The 17,877-nt window shown below is 45.1% G+C and overlaps 1 protein-coding gene across 1 annotated transcript in view; it reads left to right on the top strand.

Annotated features, from left to right (window-relative positions):
• The window catches only part of LOC126272250 (SET domain-containing protein SmydA-8-like), a 147,532-nt gene that overhangs the window by 51,047 nt on the left and 78,608 nt on the right, over positions 1-17,877 (top strand). Inside the window, exon 4 of the mRNA XM_049974964.1 lies at positions 2,513-2,718. Coding sequence (XP_049830921.1) covers positions 2,513-2,718 — 206 coding nt within the window. The remainder of the gene's footprint in view (positions 1-2,512; positions 2,719-17,877) is intronic.

The raw sequence follows: 17,877 nt of genomic DNA, 5'->3' as shown, positions 1-17,877 counted from the left end.
TTAGAATGATCAGATGTTTCGTATACTTTCAATTTTCGTCAGTATAATAGATGAATACTCGGACTTGTTTCCTTTCAAGGAAATTTATTGTAATTTTCCTTTTTAATAGAAAGAACTACAAAGCTTGTGTTTATTCGCTCCGTTCGCACCTGATTGAGGAACCTAATGAATTTAATGTATTTCTCACGCGCCCGGTAGGACATTCGAGTGCTTCAGCAGTTTTTCATCAATCATACTGATTTTCCTTTGGCATTTGTGCAGTGGATCTCTTGGATCCCAGAAGCACGTATGACACTTAGGGACTCATTATCAAAAGTGAAAAACTCTATTTTTCACAAAATTTAGATGTTAACTGATTTCAGTAGCACTTTTGAAGTCGAATCTATTTATAATATCCTGAATTTTCAAAAACGAACTGTAACGTGTTTAAAATGAATGTGACTCGCGATCTGCTCTGTAAACGTTGGACAACGCCGTTACATTTTAACTTCATATTCGGCCGACTCCAGCACCAGCCAATAAGATGACTGGAATGCGTCTCTGACATTCCCACACTGCAACGTATATACAGTATTGATGAACCTCCTCTGTTGTAATACATTGTATTTTCAGTCATATCTTACGTTATTAATTAATCACAAAAAGAGTAATCACTGAGGCGGAATGTAAAAAGATCATTCTAAACGAGCAACGAAAGTTGACAGTTAAAAGCAACCGGAAGGTGATCGAAAAATTCTCACGTGTGCAACAAAATCGGGCAACTGCTAAGTTTATTTACAAATTTTTCGTCACCGTTCCTCACAAGCGTTTTCTAACCAAACTGCGTGCCTACGGAATATCGCCTCAGTTGTGCGACCGGATTCGAGATTTCCTGTAGGAAAGGTCACAGATCGTAGAAATAGACTGAAAGTCATCGAGTAAAGCAGAAGTAATATTCGGCGTTTCCCAATGAAGTGTTATGAGGCCCTCTATTGTTTCTGATCTATATTAACGACATATGAGAGAATCTGAGTGGCCGTCTTAGACTGTTTGCAGATGAATCTGTTATTTACCGTCTTGTAAAGTCATCAGATGATCAAAACGACTTGCAAAATGATTGAGATAAGATATCTGTATGGTGCGAAAAGTGGCAATTGACCCTGAATAAAGAAAAGTGCGATGTTATTCACATGAGTACTAAAGGAAATCAGCTAAATTTCGATTACGTATAAGTCACACAAATCTGAAGGCTGTAAATTCAGGTAAATACTCACGTAGATAATATTGTGGGTGGATCAAACCAAAGACTGCGATTCATTGACAGAATAGTTAGAAGGTGCAACAGGTCTACTAAAGAGACTGCTTACACTACGCTTGTCCGCCCTATTCTGGAGTATTGCTGTGCGGTGTGGGATCCGCATCAGGCGGGAGTGACGGGTGACTTCGAGAAAGTACAAAGAAGGGCAGCTCGTTTTGTATTACCGCGAAATAGGGGATATAGTGTCACAGACATGATACGTGAATTGGGGTTGCAATAATTATAACAAAGGCGTTTTTCGTTGCGATGGGATCTCCTCCTGATATTTCAATCACCAGTTTTCTCCTCCTCCGGTCGGTGTGGCCGAGCGGTTCTAGGCGCTTCAATCTGGAACCGTGTGACCGCTACGGTCGCAGGTTCGAATCCTGCCTCGGGCATGGATGTGTGTGATGTCCTTAGGTTAGGTAGGTTTAAGTAGTTCTAAGTTCGAGGTGACTGATGACCTCAGATGTTAAATCCCATAGTGCTCAGAGCCATTTGAACCATCTGTTTTTGGTCCTCCGATTGCGAAAACATTTTGTTGGCACCCACCTACATAGGGAGAAATGGTCATCACGACAAAATAAGAGAAATCAGGACTCGCACAGAAAAATTTAAATGCTCGTTTCTCCCGCGTGGAGTTCGAGAGTAGACAGCTTGAAGGTGGTTCATTGAACCCTCTGCCAAGCACTTTATTGTGAAAAGCAGAGTAATCACTTAGATGTAGATGTAGAAATTAACTTCTTTGTCATGATAAGAATGATCTGAAAAGTATTGTGTACTCTACACCATACATATCTCTTAATATTCGTTTTTGGTGACTCATCCCAAAAAAAAAAAAAAAAAAAAAAAAATTGCAAAGTGGAGTTGCGCATCGTCGATAATGAGCTGCTCATCTGTATTCTACCAGCCACAATACATTCACTTCGGACCACTCTATGCTCACGTAACTCGTGTCAGCAACAACCTTTCTGTATCGCTGCTTCCCAACGCAGAGGATGTGAACGTCCCTCGATGGTTCGCTGAGAGCCAAAAGTGAGAGGAACACGAGCGAACAACTGCGAATGTGAACCGCGCTTGACTGCATGCCACTTGCACATGCGTGCCTAGCATATACACCAGGCAGATTTCCGTGTCGCTGCTTCTGTGTAAAGGGGCTTTATCTTGAGCTGACGTGCGGCGTGACCCGGCCTGCGCTGGGACGTGGCTGCTACTCCGATACCCGACCTGTTGCAGACTGCGCGCCGGACGGGCACCGCGGCGAGTGCCGGCTGCTGCGGGGGTGGGGCGTGCGCGACTGCGGCGGAGCGTCTGCGCGTGCGCAGCAGCAGGCCGTGCTGGCGCGTGCCTCGGCCGCCCTGCGCTGCCTCGCCCTGCCACAGGAGGCGCGCCGGCTGGTCGCTCGCCTCTACGCACACCCCCACCCGCGGCACGGCTGGGAGGTACGGCCGCAGAGCTACTGGCGGCTCTCTGCACTTCACCGTTTCCGGGGATCCACTGCTCTAATCAGTGGTTCCCAATCAGGGACCGCTTCGCTTTCCTTGTTGTTAGAAGGCACCATAAGGTTCACCAAAAATAAAATACACTCCTGGAAATTGAAATAAGAACACCGTGAATTCATTGTCCCAGGAAGGGGAAACTTTATTGACACATCCCTGGGGTCAGATACATCACATGATCACACTGACAGAACCACAGGCACATAGACACAGGCAACAGAGCATGCACAATGTCGGCACTAGTACAGTGTATATCCACCTTTCGCAGCAATGCAGGCTGCTATTCTCCCATGGAGACGATCGTAGAGATGCTGGATGTAGTCCTGTGGAACGGCTTGCCATGCCATTTCCACCTGGCGCCTCAGTTGGACCAGCGTTCGTGCTGGACGTGCAGACCGCGTGAGACGACGCTTCATCCAGTCCCAAACATGCTCAATGGGGGACAGATCCGGAGATCTTGCTGGCCAGGGTAGTTGACTTACACCTTCTAGAGCACGTTGGGTGGCACGGGATACCTGCGGACGTGCATTGTCCTGTTGGAACAGCAAGTTCCCTTGCCGGTCTAGGAATGGTAGAACGATGGGTTCGATGACGGTTTGGATGTACCGTGCACTATTCAGTGTCCCCTCGACGGTCACCAGAGGTGTACGGCCAGTGTAGGAGATCGCTCCCCACACCATGTTGGCCCTGTGTGCCTCGGTTGTATGCAGTCCTGATTGTGGCGCTCACCTGCACGGCGCCAAACACGCATACGACCATCATTGGCACCAAGGCAGAAGCGACTCTCATCGCTGAAGACGACACGTCTCCATTCGTCCCTCCATTCACACCTGTCGCGACACCACTGGAGGCGGGCTGCACGATGTTGGGGCGTGAGCGGAAGACGGCCTAACGGTGTGCGGGACCGTAGCCCAGCTTCATGGAGACGGTTGCGAATGGTCCTCGCCGATACGCCAGGAGCAACAGTGTCCCTAATTTGCTGGGAAGTGGCGGTGTGGACCCCTACGGCACTGCGTAGGATCCTACGGTCTTGGTGTGCATCCGTGCGTCGCTGCGGTCCGGTCCCTGGTCGATGGGCACGTGCACCTTCCGCCGACCACTGGCGACAACATCGATGTACTGTGGAGACCACGCGCCCCACGTGTTGAGCAATTCGGCGGTACGTCCACCCGGCCTCCCACATGCCCACTATACGCCCTCGCTCAAAGTCCGTCAACTGCACATACGGTTCACGTCCACGCTGTCGCGGCATGCTACCAGTGTTAAAGACTGCGATGGAGCTCCGTATGCCACGGAAAACTGGCTGACACTGACGGCGGCGGTGCACAAATGCTGCGCAGCTAGCGCCATTCGACGGCCAACACCGCGGTTCCTGGTGTGTCCGCTGTGCCGTGCGTGTGATCATTGCTTGTACAGCCCTCTCGCAGTGTCCGGAGCAAGTATGGTGGGTCTGACACACCGGTGTCAATGTGTTCTTTTTTCCATTTCCAGGAGTGTATATCTATCATCATCATTTAAGACTGATTATGCCTTTCAGCGTTCAGTCTGGAGCATAGCCCCCTTATAAAATTCCTCCATGATCCCCTATTCCGTGCTAACCTTGGTGCCTCTTCTGATGTTAAACCTATTACTTCAAAATCATTCTTAAATGAATCCAGGTATCTTCTCCTTGGTCTGCACCGACCCCTTCTACCCTCTACTGCTCAACCCATGAGTCTCTTGGGTAACCTTGCTTCTCCCATGCGTGTAACATGACCCCACCATCTAAGCCTGTTCGCCCTGACTGCTACATCTATAGAGTTCATTCCCAGTTTTTCTTTGATTTCCTTATTGAGGACACCCTCCTGCCATTGTTCCCATCTACTAGTACCTGCAATCATCCTAGCTACTTTCATATCCTTACTGATAAGGTAACCTGAATCCACCCAGCTTTCGCTCCCATACAACAAAGCTGGTCGAAAGATTGAACGGTGCACAGATAACTTAGTCTTGGTACTGACTTCCTTCTTGCAGAAGAGAGTAGATAGTAGCTGAGCACTCACTGCATTAACTTTGCTACACCTCGCTTCCAGTTCTTTCACTATGTTGCCATTCTGTGAGAATATGCATCCTAAGTACTTGAAACTGTCCACCTGTTCTAACTTTGTTCCTCCTATTTGGCACTCAATCCGTTTATATTTCTTTCCCACAGACATTACGTTCGTTTTGGAGATGCTAATCTTCATAACATAGTCCTTACATTTCTGATCTAGCTCCGAAATATTACTTTGCAAACTTTCAATCGAGTCTGCCATTACAACTAAGTCATCCGCATATAAAGACTGCATATTTTGTGTTCACACATCTTAATCTCACCCAGCCAGTCTATTGTTTTCAACATATGATCCATATACAATACGAGCAACAGTGGAGACAGCTTGCAGCCTTGTCTTACCCCTGAAACTACTCTGAACCATGAACTCAATTTACCGTCAGCTCTAACTGCTGCCTGACTATCTAATATATATATTCGTTAAGCTCAAATTTAAATGGGTTAACAGCTATATTACACTACTGGCCATTAAAATTGCTACACCAAGAAGAAATGCACATGATAAACTGGTATTCATTGAACAAACATATTATACTAGAACTGACGTGTGATTAAATTTTCACGTAGTTTGAGTGCATAGATGCTGAGAAATCAGCGCCCAGAACAACAACCTCTTGCCGTAATAACGGCATTGAGTCAAACAGAGCTTGGGTAGCGTGTACAGGTGCAGCTGACCACGCAGCTTCAACACGATACCACAGGTCATCAAGAGCAGTGACTGGCGTATTGTGACGAGCCAGTTGCTCGGCCACCGCTGACCAGACGTTTTCCATTGGTGAGAGATCTGGAGAATGCGCTGGCCAGGGCAGCAGGCGAACATTCTCTGTATCCAGAAAGGCCCGTACACGATCTGCAACATCCGGTCGTGCATTATTCTGCTGAAATGTAGGGTTTCACAGTGAATGAAGGGTAGTTACATGGATCGTAACACATCTGAAATGTAACGTCCACTGCTCAACGTGCCGTCAATGTTTTCTCTGCGTCGTGATGACTGGGTGTTGCGTGCTGTCCTTAGGTTAGTTAGGTTTAAGTAGTTCTAAGTTCTAGGAAACTGATGACCATAGATGTTAAGTCCCATAGTGCTCAGAGCCATTTTTTTTTGCTGTCAATGCGAACAAGAGGTGACCGAGACGTGTATCGAATGGCACCCCATACCATCACGCCGGGTGATACGCCAGTATGGCGATGACGAACACACGCTTCCAATGTGCGTTCACCGCGATGTCGCCAAACACGGACGCGACGATCATGATGATGTAAACAGGACCAGGACTCATCTGAAAAAATGATTCGTGCACCCAGGTTCGTCGTTGACTGCACCATCCCAGGCGCTCCTGTCTGTGATGCAGCGTCAAGGGTAACCGCAGCCATGGTATCCGAGCTGATATTCCATGCTGCTGCAAACGTCGTCGAACTGTTCGTGCAGATGGTTGTTGTCTTGCAAACGTCCCCATCTGTTAACTCAGGGATGGAGACGGGGTTGCACGATCCATTACAGCCATGCGGATAAGATCCCTGTCACCTCGACTGCTAGAGATACGAGGCCATTGGGATCGAGCACGGCGTTCCGTATTACCCTCCTGAATCCACCGATTCCATATTCTGCTAACAGTCATTGGATCTCGACCAACGCGAGCAGCAACGTCGCGTTACGATAAACCGCAATCGCGATAGGCTACAATCCGACCTTTATCAAAGTTGGAAACGCGATTATACGCATTTCTCCTCCTTACACGAGGCATCACAACAACGTTTCAACAGACAACGCCGGGAAACTGCTGTTTGTGTATGAGAAATCGGTTGGAAGCTGCTCTCATGTCAGCACGTTGTACATGTCACCAACGGCGCCAACATTGTGTGAATGCTCTGAAAAGCTAATCGTTTGCGTATCACAGCATCTTCTTCTTGTCGGTTAAATTTCGCGTATGTAGCACATCATCTTCGTGGTGTAGCAATTTTAATGGTAGTGTAAGTTGTCGAGAAAAGTGTAAGATAGCGCAAGGCGATTCCTCGCATTCTAGTGAGTGTAACTACTTTATTGCAGCATAACTGCTCAAGACAGTCAGATTCAAATACGCTCTTATAGTTTCGTCATTCTGGAATTTCTTCTGTAACTTCTCCAATAGCAGTGCTAAAAGAGCTGCGAATCAGATTTTGGTCAACTTTAGCTTCTGGTTTCTTATACTGTTGGTAGCAACGACTGAATTCATCACCTAGCATTTGCGGATAACTCCTGATGTTTCTTGTGTGTTTGCCCTAGTCATACTTTTAATCATCCACAGCTTTTAATGTCGGGAATGCAGAATACAGTTTTCACCACGTTTACCTGTCCTTAATTAAATTTTGGAAATCTGCCAGGAAGTTTCATATCGGCGCACACTCCGCTGCAGAGTGAAAATCTCATTCTGGAAACATCCCGCGGGCTGTGGCTAAGCCATGTCTCCGCAATATCCTTTCTTTCAGGAGTGCTAGTTCTGCAAGTTTCGCAGGAGAGCTTCTGTAAAGTTTGGAAGGTAGGAGACGAGGTACTGGCAGCGGCGTGCACTGCAGCTGTAGCGGTTATAAGCTAAGTACTGACAAACTTATTTGTGTTCTGTAATACAGTTATTAAATTTAATAGATTTCAGCGGTGTTGAGTGCCGTTTGTGGCGAAATAACGACTTAATAAACTTTTGTAATCGTTCGCTCGCTGTGTTTTAGAGAGTTTTCAGTGTGTTGAAGTCGTTAGTAATTTTCGTGCTTTAGTTTTCTACTGACGTTTATTATTCTTTCTAGTGAAATATTTTAGTAAAATTGTCATACAGTGTTTTAACTTCGCTTAGTGTTGCAGTGGTAGTTTTAATTTTTTGGTTGTAGCTAATAATTTTGTGAAGTTTTGCTGGTATTTGTATCGGCTGTGTTGTAGTAGTAGTAATACAAGTAGCTGCTTTCTTAGATGGCAGAGAATTTCGAGACCATTGTTGTTAGTTCTTAAATAGTTCTACTGGTGTAACTGAACTTTGGTAACGTAGACGTATAGTTTTTTTTCAGTAACTGTAAAATTTACCATGAGTGAAAATTGTGGGCTCTGTCATAGATTTGTGAGTTGTGGATTACGGTGTGGGATTTGTTCAAAGTATTTTTATTGGGGGGAATGCAGTGGGGAAGCCAGTGGTCATTTTAGGGAGATCCTCTCCTGGGAATGTAGAATCTGTAGTAGAAACAAGTTAATAGAGGAGCAGGAGCGTAAGATCTGTGCCCTTCGGGTGCAGTTACAATGCGCAAAGGAGGAACTAGAGAGGTTGAGGAGGGTGAAGGGTGGTGGGGAATGGGAACTGGCAGTTGGCAAGAAGGTAGCGAGGAAGAGGAAGTACTCAGACAGTTTTACTTTGCATACATGCAATAGATACGGCCAACTGTCAGAATTGAGTGGAGAGGAGCCTCGTGTAGCCGTAGATGCAGGTAACTTGCAGCAGTCCTCAGCAATTAGGAGGCCTAGGTTAGTTGCAAAGTCTAACAGAAAGAAAGTTCTGCTGCTAGGTAGTTCCCGCGGTAGAGGTGTGGGCCAGCAGTTGCAGGAAGTGTTGGGGAGTGAGTACCAGGTCACCAGCATTGTGAAGCCTAGTGCAGGGTTGGCTCAGATGACAAAGCGTAGGGGAGTTATGTAAGAATTTTACGAAAGGGGATCAGATAGTGATAGTGGGTGGAGCAGCGAACAGTCTCGATAGGGACGGGGAATATGATGTCAGTGGTGACTTGGTTAAGATAGCTACTCATACTGGTGGCACTAATGTGCATTTCGTGCGACTGTTTCAGCGTCATTATCGGCCTCATCTTAATGCCGCTGTTAGGCACGTCAATGTGGGGCTGGGGAGGGCACTGATGGCGGAGGGCAAGGATCACGTCTCTGTGGTGCCAGTTGGGTCTATCAGTAGATGGGGTTTCATTAGGCATGGCCTGCAGCTCAATAGGTATGGGAAGGGGAGGCTGGCTAAGCTTATAGGTGACAGTGTAGTGGGTGGTGGTGGTGGTGGTGGTGGTGGTATCACTCATGGAAAAATTCCTGTAGTAGTTGGTGTTAGAGCTGCACCTTTTTTAGACTGAAGTCAGCTGATAGGTACACCTGCTTAAAGGAAGTGCCTCTAATTAAGGGCTCACCTCCAGAGGATGTAATATTTCCAAGTACAGAAGGAATTAGCATATTTCATCAAAATATAAGAGGTATTAGAGATAAAGTTAGTGAACTGCTAATAGATGCTAACTATGAAATCATTGGTATATCAGAGCACCACTTAAATAATTTGATAATTCAGAGGCTTCCTTTACCAGGCTACAGATTAGCTGGCTGTTTCTCAAGGAGTTCCTTGCGGGGTGGGGGAGTGGCTCTGTATGTAAAAAACAGTGTTTCATTTGAGTCCATAGACGTATCACGACACTGCACTGAACAGATATTTGAAAGTTGTGCAGCATTAGTTGAATTTAGTGAAACTAAACTTCTAATTGCTGTTGTTTATAGGTCCCCTAACTCCGACTTCAGAGCATTTTTGCTTAAGCTAGAGAGGATTCTTAATTCACTTTGTAGGAAGTACCAGAAAATAGTTCTATGTGGTGACTTCAATATTAATTTTGTACATGATTGTGCAAGAAAAAGGATATTGGTAGATCTCCTAAATTCATATGATGTGATGCAAACTGTGTTTTTTCCAACTAGGGTGCAGGGGAACAGTAGCACAGTCATAGACAATATTTTTATTCATTCTTCATTACTAGATGGGCATTCTGTTAGTAAAAGGGTGAATGGCCTTTCAGACCATGATGCACAAATTTTAACACTAAAAGGTTTTTGTACTCTAACCAACGTCTTACTTAAATACAAACTACGTAGGAAAGTTAATCCAACAGCAATAGAGTGTTTTTCAAAACTTGTCAAGGAACAAGAGTGGCAAGATGTTTATAGTGCCGATAATATAGATGATAAATACAATGCTTTCCATAACACATTTCTCATGCTATTTGAGAGTTGCTTTCCATTAGAACATTCTAAACGGGGTACTAGCAGTAATGGACAGCCCGGTTGGCTGACTAGTGGAATAAGGATATCATGTAGAACAAAGCGGGAATTATATCAAAATGTTAGAAGTAATCACAATCAAGCTACAATAGCCAATTACAAACAGTATTGTAAGGTGCTTAAAAATGTTATTAGCAAGGCAAAAAGTATGTGGTATGCAAATAGAATAGCTAATTCACAGGATAAAATTAAAACTGTATGGTCAGTTGTGAAGGAAGTGTCTGGTCAGCAGCACAAGTTTGACGATATAAAGTCAGTTTGCTGTAATAATATTTCTGTTACTGATAAATCAGATATATGTACAGTATTTAACAACCATTTTCTGAGCATTGCTGGTGAGTTAAATAAAAATTTAGTATCTACAGGAAATCATATAAATTTCTTAGCAAATGCCTTTCCGAGATTGACGTCTGAAATACTCCTCTGTGATACAGACAAGAGGGAGATTGAGACAATAATCAAATCACTGAAGACTAAGGACTCTCATGGTTATGATGGAGTGTCTAGTAGAATATTAAAGTTCTGTGCTGCACATGTTAGACCTGTATTTAGCCATATTTGTAATTTTTCCTTTAGGAATGGTCAGTTTGCTGAGAGATTAAAGTACTCAGTAGTAAAGCTGCTTTATAAAAAGGGAGAAAGGGATAATGTAGATAATTTTAGACCTATTTCTATGCCATCAGTGTTTGCAAAAGTTATCAAAAAGGCTGTGTATGTAAGGTTAATTGATCATTCTATATCACACGATTTACTATCAAATGTACAGTTCGGCTTTAGAATTCGTTTGACAACTTAAAAGTGCTATATTCTCTTTGCTCTGTGAGGTACTGGATGGGCTAAACAAAAAGTTTCGAACGCTTGGCGTATTTTTTGATTTAACAAAGGCATTTGACTGTGAATATCACACAATATTGGTTCAAATGGTTCAAATGGCTCTGAGCACTATGGGACTCAACTGCTGTGGTCATTAGTCCCCTAGAACTTAGATGGTTCAAATGGTTCAAATGGCTCTGAGCACTAGGGACTTAACATCTATGGTCATCAGTCCCCTAGAACTTAGTACTACTTAAACCTAACTAACCTAAGGCAATCACACACATCCATGCCTGAGGCAGGATTCGAACCTGCGACCGTAGCAGTCGCACGGTTTCGGACTGCGCGCCTAGAACAGCGAGACCACCGCGGCCGGCACACAATATTGCTCCAGAAGTTGGACCATTACGGAATAAGGGGAGTAGCTCACAATTGGTTCGCCTCTTACTTTAGCAACAGGCAGCAATAGGTCATTATTCACAATGTTTTATAACGGCTGTGATGTGGGATCTGAGTGGGGTACTGTCAATTGGGGGGTGCCACAGGGATCAGTGTTGGGGCCGCCCCTGTTCCTTATTTATATAAATGATATGTCCTCTAGTATTTTGGGTAACTCTAAAATTTTTCTGTTTGCCGATGCTTGGCAGTAAAGGATGCTGTGTGCAACATTGACTCGGTTTCAAGTAGAGCAGTACATGACCTCAGTTCATGGCTTGTAGAAATTAACTAACGTTAAATCACAGTAAGACTCAGTTTTTACAGTTCGTAACACACAATTCAACAAAACTGACGTTTTAATCTCACAGAACGGGCATAATATTAGTGAAACTGAACAGTTCAAAATCCTAGGTGCTCAGATAGATAGTAAGCTGTCGTGGAAAGCCCACGTTCAGGATCTTGTTCAAAGACTTTATATCGAAAGTGAGTGATATTTCGATAAGTAAATTAGTCTACTTTGCTTATTTTCATTCACTTATGTCGCATGGTATTATGTTTTGGGGTAACTCTTACCATTCTGGAAGGATATTTTTGGCTCAGAAACGGGCGGTTCGGGCAATAAGTGGTTTGAGTTCACGAACCTCTTGTCGACCTCTTTTCACGAGTCTGGGTATTTTGACATTGGCCTCTCAATATGTATATTCCTTATTGTCGTTTCTTGTTACCAATATTAGTTTATTTCCAACAATAAGCAGCTTTCACTCGGTTAATACTCGGCAGAAATCAAACCTCCATTTGGATGGGACTTCCTTAACTCTTGTGCAAAAAGGTGTGCAGTATACTGCTGCATCCATTTTCAATAAGCTGCCACTCGTATTCAAAAATCTTAGCAGTAGTCCACGCGCTTTCAAATCGAAACTGAAGAGTTTCCTCATGGGTCACTCCTTCTATTCTGTCGAGGAGTTCCTTGAAAAATTTAGATGATTCTCATTGTATTGCTGATAGCGTTTGCTTAAACTTACGGACTGATTTTCTTTCAGGTTCATGAACATTTATTTTTATCTGTTATTACTTTTTATGTTGTAAGTTCATGTACTGACACGTTCCAAGACGTTGGAGATTTGCTCCTCAATTTGGTCCTACGGAACTGGACATTTAAATAATTAAGTAATAATTAGATAAAAAACTGAAGCTGTGAGGACGGGGCGTGAGTCGTGCTTGGGTTGCTCAGATGTTAGAGCATTTGCCCGCGAAAGGTAAAGGTCCCGAGTTCGAGTCTCGGTCCGGCACACAGTTTTAATCTGCCAGGAAGTTGCAAAGACACGAAGTTTATTTTCAAAGGAAAATATACTTTTAACGGCATAAATGTACGTCAAAGAGATCCTGCGTCGTTATGTGTTCCTGCTCATGTGTCATAAGCGGTAACGTGGCGTCATTCTTCAACAACACAATGTTGGTCCACACATGCGACGTGTCTCTATAAACTGTCTGTCTGAAGCTGAGGTATTCCCTTGGGCAGATCTGTCCCTCGATAGAACATGGTGAGCATCATCAAGGATGTCAGCTCCGTCCCAGTGCCAGTGTCCGTGACGTCAAGGACCTGTTACCACAGTTGTCAGACAGCTTACCTCAGGAGAACAAGCAACGGCTTCATGATCCCCTTCCCAGTCGATTCACTGCGTCCATCCAGGCCACAGAAGGTGCCACATTACACTGATAAGTGGACTCATGCTGCCTGCTTCTTTGTGAATTTTAGTGGATATTGTAATCACGCAAGTGAGATCTCATACCCTATCAAGATGCGGGAGGTTTGTAGGTTTCATTTGGCTTCCTCCCCCTCTTGTGGGCACTTCCGCCTATTTTTTTTTAAAGGCAGTGTATTAAGGCTTCATCATCGTCAACACCATCGCCAGTAGTTTTTGCGTCTCGTTGCGTGTCCAGACATGGTAACTAGCAAGCTCTCTCTGTTTTGAGCTTTCCTCCTTAGTTACGCGTAGTTATCGTCTTCCTTTTTGACACTTTTAGTTAGTATCTTTTTCCGTTTCTTCTCGCTCTCTTTTCCTTTACCAACCCTTCAATTCTTTGCTGACATAAGGACTGACATGTCCACATGTGGCTTAGCCAATTTCTCTTCATTTTCATTACGGTGTCTGAGTAATTTCTGTTGTCCCCAACCCTTCTCAACACCTCCTTGAGCCTCCCCGTTGACTTCGCAATTCATACTTCTGGTCTCCTCCATAACTACACCTCCGGTGCTTTCCGTCTGCTTTCCACATCTTTTCATAATATCCGTGCTCAACACCGCATCAAACTGTGCTGCATACACAGCATTTTGCCAATATTATCCTCAGGTTTTTATTCAGTGCCCAACATACGAATTACCTGTTTTTCTGAACAGTTCTTGGATATTGCCGTTCTTGATTTTATTGCTGTGTCATAAGATGTTTGTGGTATCAAGGAATATTTAGTTTGGTAATGGAGGGAAATGTAAGGGATAAGCCTTGTAGACCAGTTTTCAGAGGTGTCAATACTTGCACATGTTACCCTAGCGTGGAAAATTACATCAAACCAGTATTCGCACTGATTACCACAAATACAGCTGACTTTCTACAGACTTTTTCCATCTTCATTGATCTCCAGTCTCCACTGTCGCCGGCCGCGGTGGTCTAGCGGTTCTAGGCTCTCAGTCAGGAACCGCGCGACTGCTACGGTCGCAGGTTCGAGTCCTGCCTCGGGCATGGATCTGTGTGATGTCCTTTGGTTAGTTAGGTTTAAGTAGTTCTAAGTTCTAGGGGACTGATGACCACAGATGTTAAGTCCCATAGTGCTCAGAGCCATTTGAACCATTTCTCCACTATTAGCTGAATCTTACATTCTGGAGTCCACCTGGCACTACCCATCAAACACAGGTACGGCCGTCTGTGGGTCTCGTAATTTGTGCAAATATCGGAGATATAAGTGTCGACTGTTCGACGTTTTCTACAATCTGACAAGTGATCCATCCATATTAGAGCAAATCTAGCTATTACTCAAGTTCCTAGGGAGAGGTTTTATACGTGTGCCTGGCAAAGCGGAAGAAGTGGCAGGATTTTAAATCAGGTCCCTCCATTCTGAAATGGACCGTGAACTAAGAGGAATAGCCTATTATTTTTGACATTCATACGAGCCCTCAGGTGGTGTACCATCATGTTCATACTCCAGTTTAGATTCGTACTACAGATCTAAAAGCTTTTAAATAAAATACTTGGAAGACTGAAAATATTTTCTTTCCCTCGGAGGACAGCTAAGAACTAGATAGGTCTCGTGAACCAGGCTGAACGATTTGCCGGAGTAGTATTCCTGGGTACAGTTTCTTCTACTCGCCTCTACACGGAGCAAGATGGTTATCTGCCTATGTCAGTCCGGAGTGTCAATTTCAAAGGCTTCTCTGTTTCCGCCCTGAGGCGAAACAAAGCGCTTCTCAGGTTTCTGCAGCTCGCTTGTTCTCTCGCGGTGCGACGCCATCCTGGCGTAAATCACGGCGCTAACAGGAAGCTACTGGATGCCCGCCTAGTTTAACGTGCGATTTCTTACAAAGTGAATAAATAACGAATAATGATTGCTGGGCATACACATCGAGGACTTACCTCTTCTTCACTATAATTCGCGGTAAAAAAGTGCCCGACTGATAAAGTCATTTCCCAGTTTGAAATTTATTCTTACTATCTTGTCTGTCTGTTAACTGAAGAGTGAGCAAGGCAAGTCCGCGCTCTCTCTAGTTACCGGTAAATTCTAGGTAGATCAGAATTCACTCTGCACTCCAGATACACGTATTGTTACTTCTGTGCAACCGAACGTTATTACTACACCTTAACACTCCGTCGTGAGGCCACAAGTGGCCTATCAGGACCATCCGACCGCCGTGTCATCCTCATACCCTCACATGAGCTGCGGATAGGATGGGCGTGTGGTCAGTACACCGGTCTCCCGGATGTTATGATGGTTTTCTTTGATCGGAGTCGCTACTATTCGATCGAGTAGCTCCTCAGTTGGGATCACGAGGCTGAGTGCGCCCCGAAAAATGGCGCTCATGGCGGCCCGGATGGTCACCCATCCAGGTGCCGGCCACGCCCGACAGTGCTTAACTTCGGTTATCTGACGGTAACCGGTGTATCCACTGCGGCAAGGCCGTTGCCACTACACCTTAACAGAACTGAAATTTTGTGGTTTAATTGTATGGAAGTAACGGATTTGTAAGAGGAGGGACTAGCATTGGGTAGTGAATGCACACACAGCTAATCAGACGACAAGTAGTGATACAATCATGAGAAAAATTAGTTCTCAATAAAAGGTTGTTTCCGGCCATTCTGCAATTTTTCCAGTTCGTAGTAACTCCGTTATGAGAGGCGATGGTGTGTAGTTGTGTAAAAGAGTTGTGCTGGCATACAAAACGCATGATTCGATTGCTAGTTGAACAGAGAGAAAAAAAAAAAAAACAAATGGCCAGATGCGAGTAGGTCTCGCGCACTGAGGGTTCTGTACAAACTGTTGTTCTTCGTATACAGAAATGATTTGGCACACAGGGTGGGCAGCAGTCTGAGGTTGTTTGGTGATGATATCGTGGTATACGGCAAGGTGTCGAAGTTGAGCGACTGTAGGAAGATACAAGGTTGGTCAAGTGTTTTAAATATCTGGCTCAAATGGTTCAAATGGCTCTGAGCACTATGGGACTCAACTGCTGTGGTCATTAGTCCCCTAGAACTTAGACCTACTTAAACCTAACTAACCTAAGGACATAACACACATCCATGCCCGAGGCAGGATTCGAACCTGCGACCGTAGCAGTCGCACGGTTCCGGACTGCGCGCCTAGAACCGCGAGACCACCGCGGCCGGCTTAAATATCTGGGTGTTCCAAAGCGATATGAGGTAGAACGAGCATCTGAGTACTGTGTTGGAGAAGGCGAATGGTCGACTTCGGTTTATTGGGAGAATTTTAGGAAAGAGTGGTTCACCTGTGAAGGAGACCGCATATAGGACGCTGGTGCGACCTATTCTTGAGTACTGCTCGAGTGTTGGGGGATCTGTACCAGTTCGGACTGAAGGAAGGCATCGAAGCAATTCAGAGGCGGGCTGCTAGATTTGTTACCGGTAGGTTCGAACAACACGTGGGTGTTACGGAGATGCTTCAAGAACTCAAACGGGAATCCGTGGAGAGGAGGCGACGTTCTTTTCGAGAAACACTGTCAAGAAAATTTACAGATCCTGCGGTTGAAGCTGACTGCCGAACGGTTCTACTGTCGCCAGCATACACTGCACGTGAGGACCACGAAGATACGAAACATTAGGGCTCATACGCACGCATACACATAGTCGGTTTTCCCTCGCTCTATTTGCGTGTGGAACAGGCAAGGAAATGACTAATATATGAAGATAGTAACTGTTCTCGAAAGAACAGATACCATTGATGACCGTGCAGCTTGTCTAGAATAAATGATAGTTAATTGAAACCCTCAGCTGCCGACAAGTGTTGTTGATATACCTCGATGGGGACAGCTCGAACCCAGGATCTCCTGCTTACATGGCAGACGCTCCATGTTTTTTTAAATTGCTTTTTTTCATTTTGTTCGATATTGATTGTTATGTTTGGTCGTTACGGACGTCAAATGATACCCGCTCAAGTTCGTTTGTTGATCCTTCCACTCAGTTTTTTATTACAGAGGTCAACCGGCTGTCTGACCGAACGCGCTGAGCTATCGTTTCGGCTTTTTACTGTTTGGTGACATTGTTCGCGGCGGACGTCCGATGACACTCGTTCAGGTTGTTCGTTGATCGGTTTACTCAGTTTTTTATTACAGAGGATAGCTGAACCCTCTGACCGAACACGCTGAGCTACCGTGCCGGCATCCATCTGAGCCACTGAGGACACAGATGAATAGCGCGACTGTAGGGACTTATCCCTTGCACGCTTCCCTTGAGACCCACATTCCCAACTGTCTACATATAGAAATATCTGTTACGAACATTATGTATGTAGATTGTGGAGAATTGAGAATGTGGGTGTCACGGGAAGTGTGCAAGGGATAAGTCCCTGCAGTCGCGCTATTCATCTGTGTCCTCGGTGGCTCAGATGGATGCCGGCACGGTAACTCAACGTGTTTGGTCAGAGGGTTAGCTGCCCTCAGTAATAAAAAAAATCTGAGTTAATGGCTCAACGACGAACTGGAACGGGTGTCTTGCGACGTCCGCCCCAAGCAGGTACAAAGAACGAACAAAATGAGACAAAAGAAAAGGATAGAGCGTCTGCCATGTAAGCAGGAGATCCTGGGTTCGAGATTCGGTCGGGGCACACATATACCATCGAGGTATATAAACAACACCTGTCGCCAGCTGAGGGTTTCAATTACACTCCTGGAAACTGAAATCAGAACACCGTGAATTCATTGTCCCAAGAAGGGGAAACTTTGACACATTCCTGGGGTCAGATACATCACATGATCACACTGACAGAACCATAGGCACATAGACACAGGCAACAGAGCATGCACAATGTCGGCACTAGTACAGTGTATATCCACCTTTCACAGCAATGCAGGCTGCTATTCTCCCATGGAGACGATCGTAGAGATGCTGGATGTAGTCCTGTGGAACGGCTTGCCATGCCATTTCCACCTGGCGCCTCAGTTGGACCAGCGTTCGTGCTGGACGTGCAGACCGCGTGAGACGACGCT

The sequence above is a fragment of the Schistocerca gregaria genome, chromosome 5 (genome assembly GCF_023897955.1).
Source record: "Schistocerca gregaria isolate iqSchGreg1 chromosome 5, iqSchGreg1.2, whole genome shotgun sequence".
NCBI classification, from domain to species: Eukaryota; Metazoa; Arthropoda; class Insecta; order Orthoptera; family Acrididae; genus Schistocerca; species Schistocerca gregaria.
Note: the sequence above shows the minus strand (reverse complement) of the source record. Positions and strands in the feature narration are given on the sequence as shown.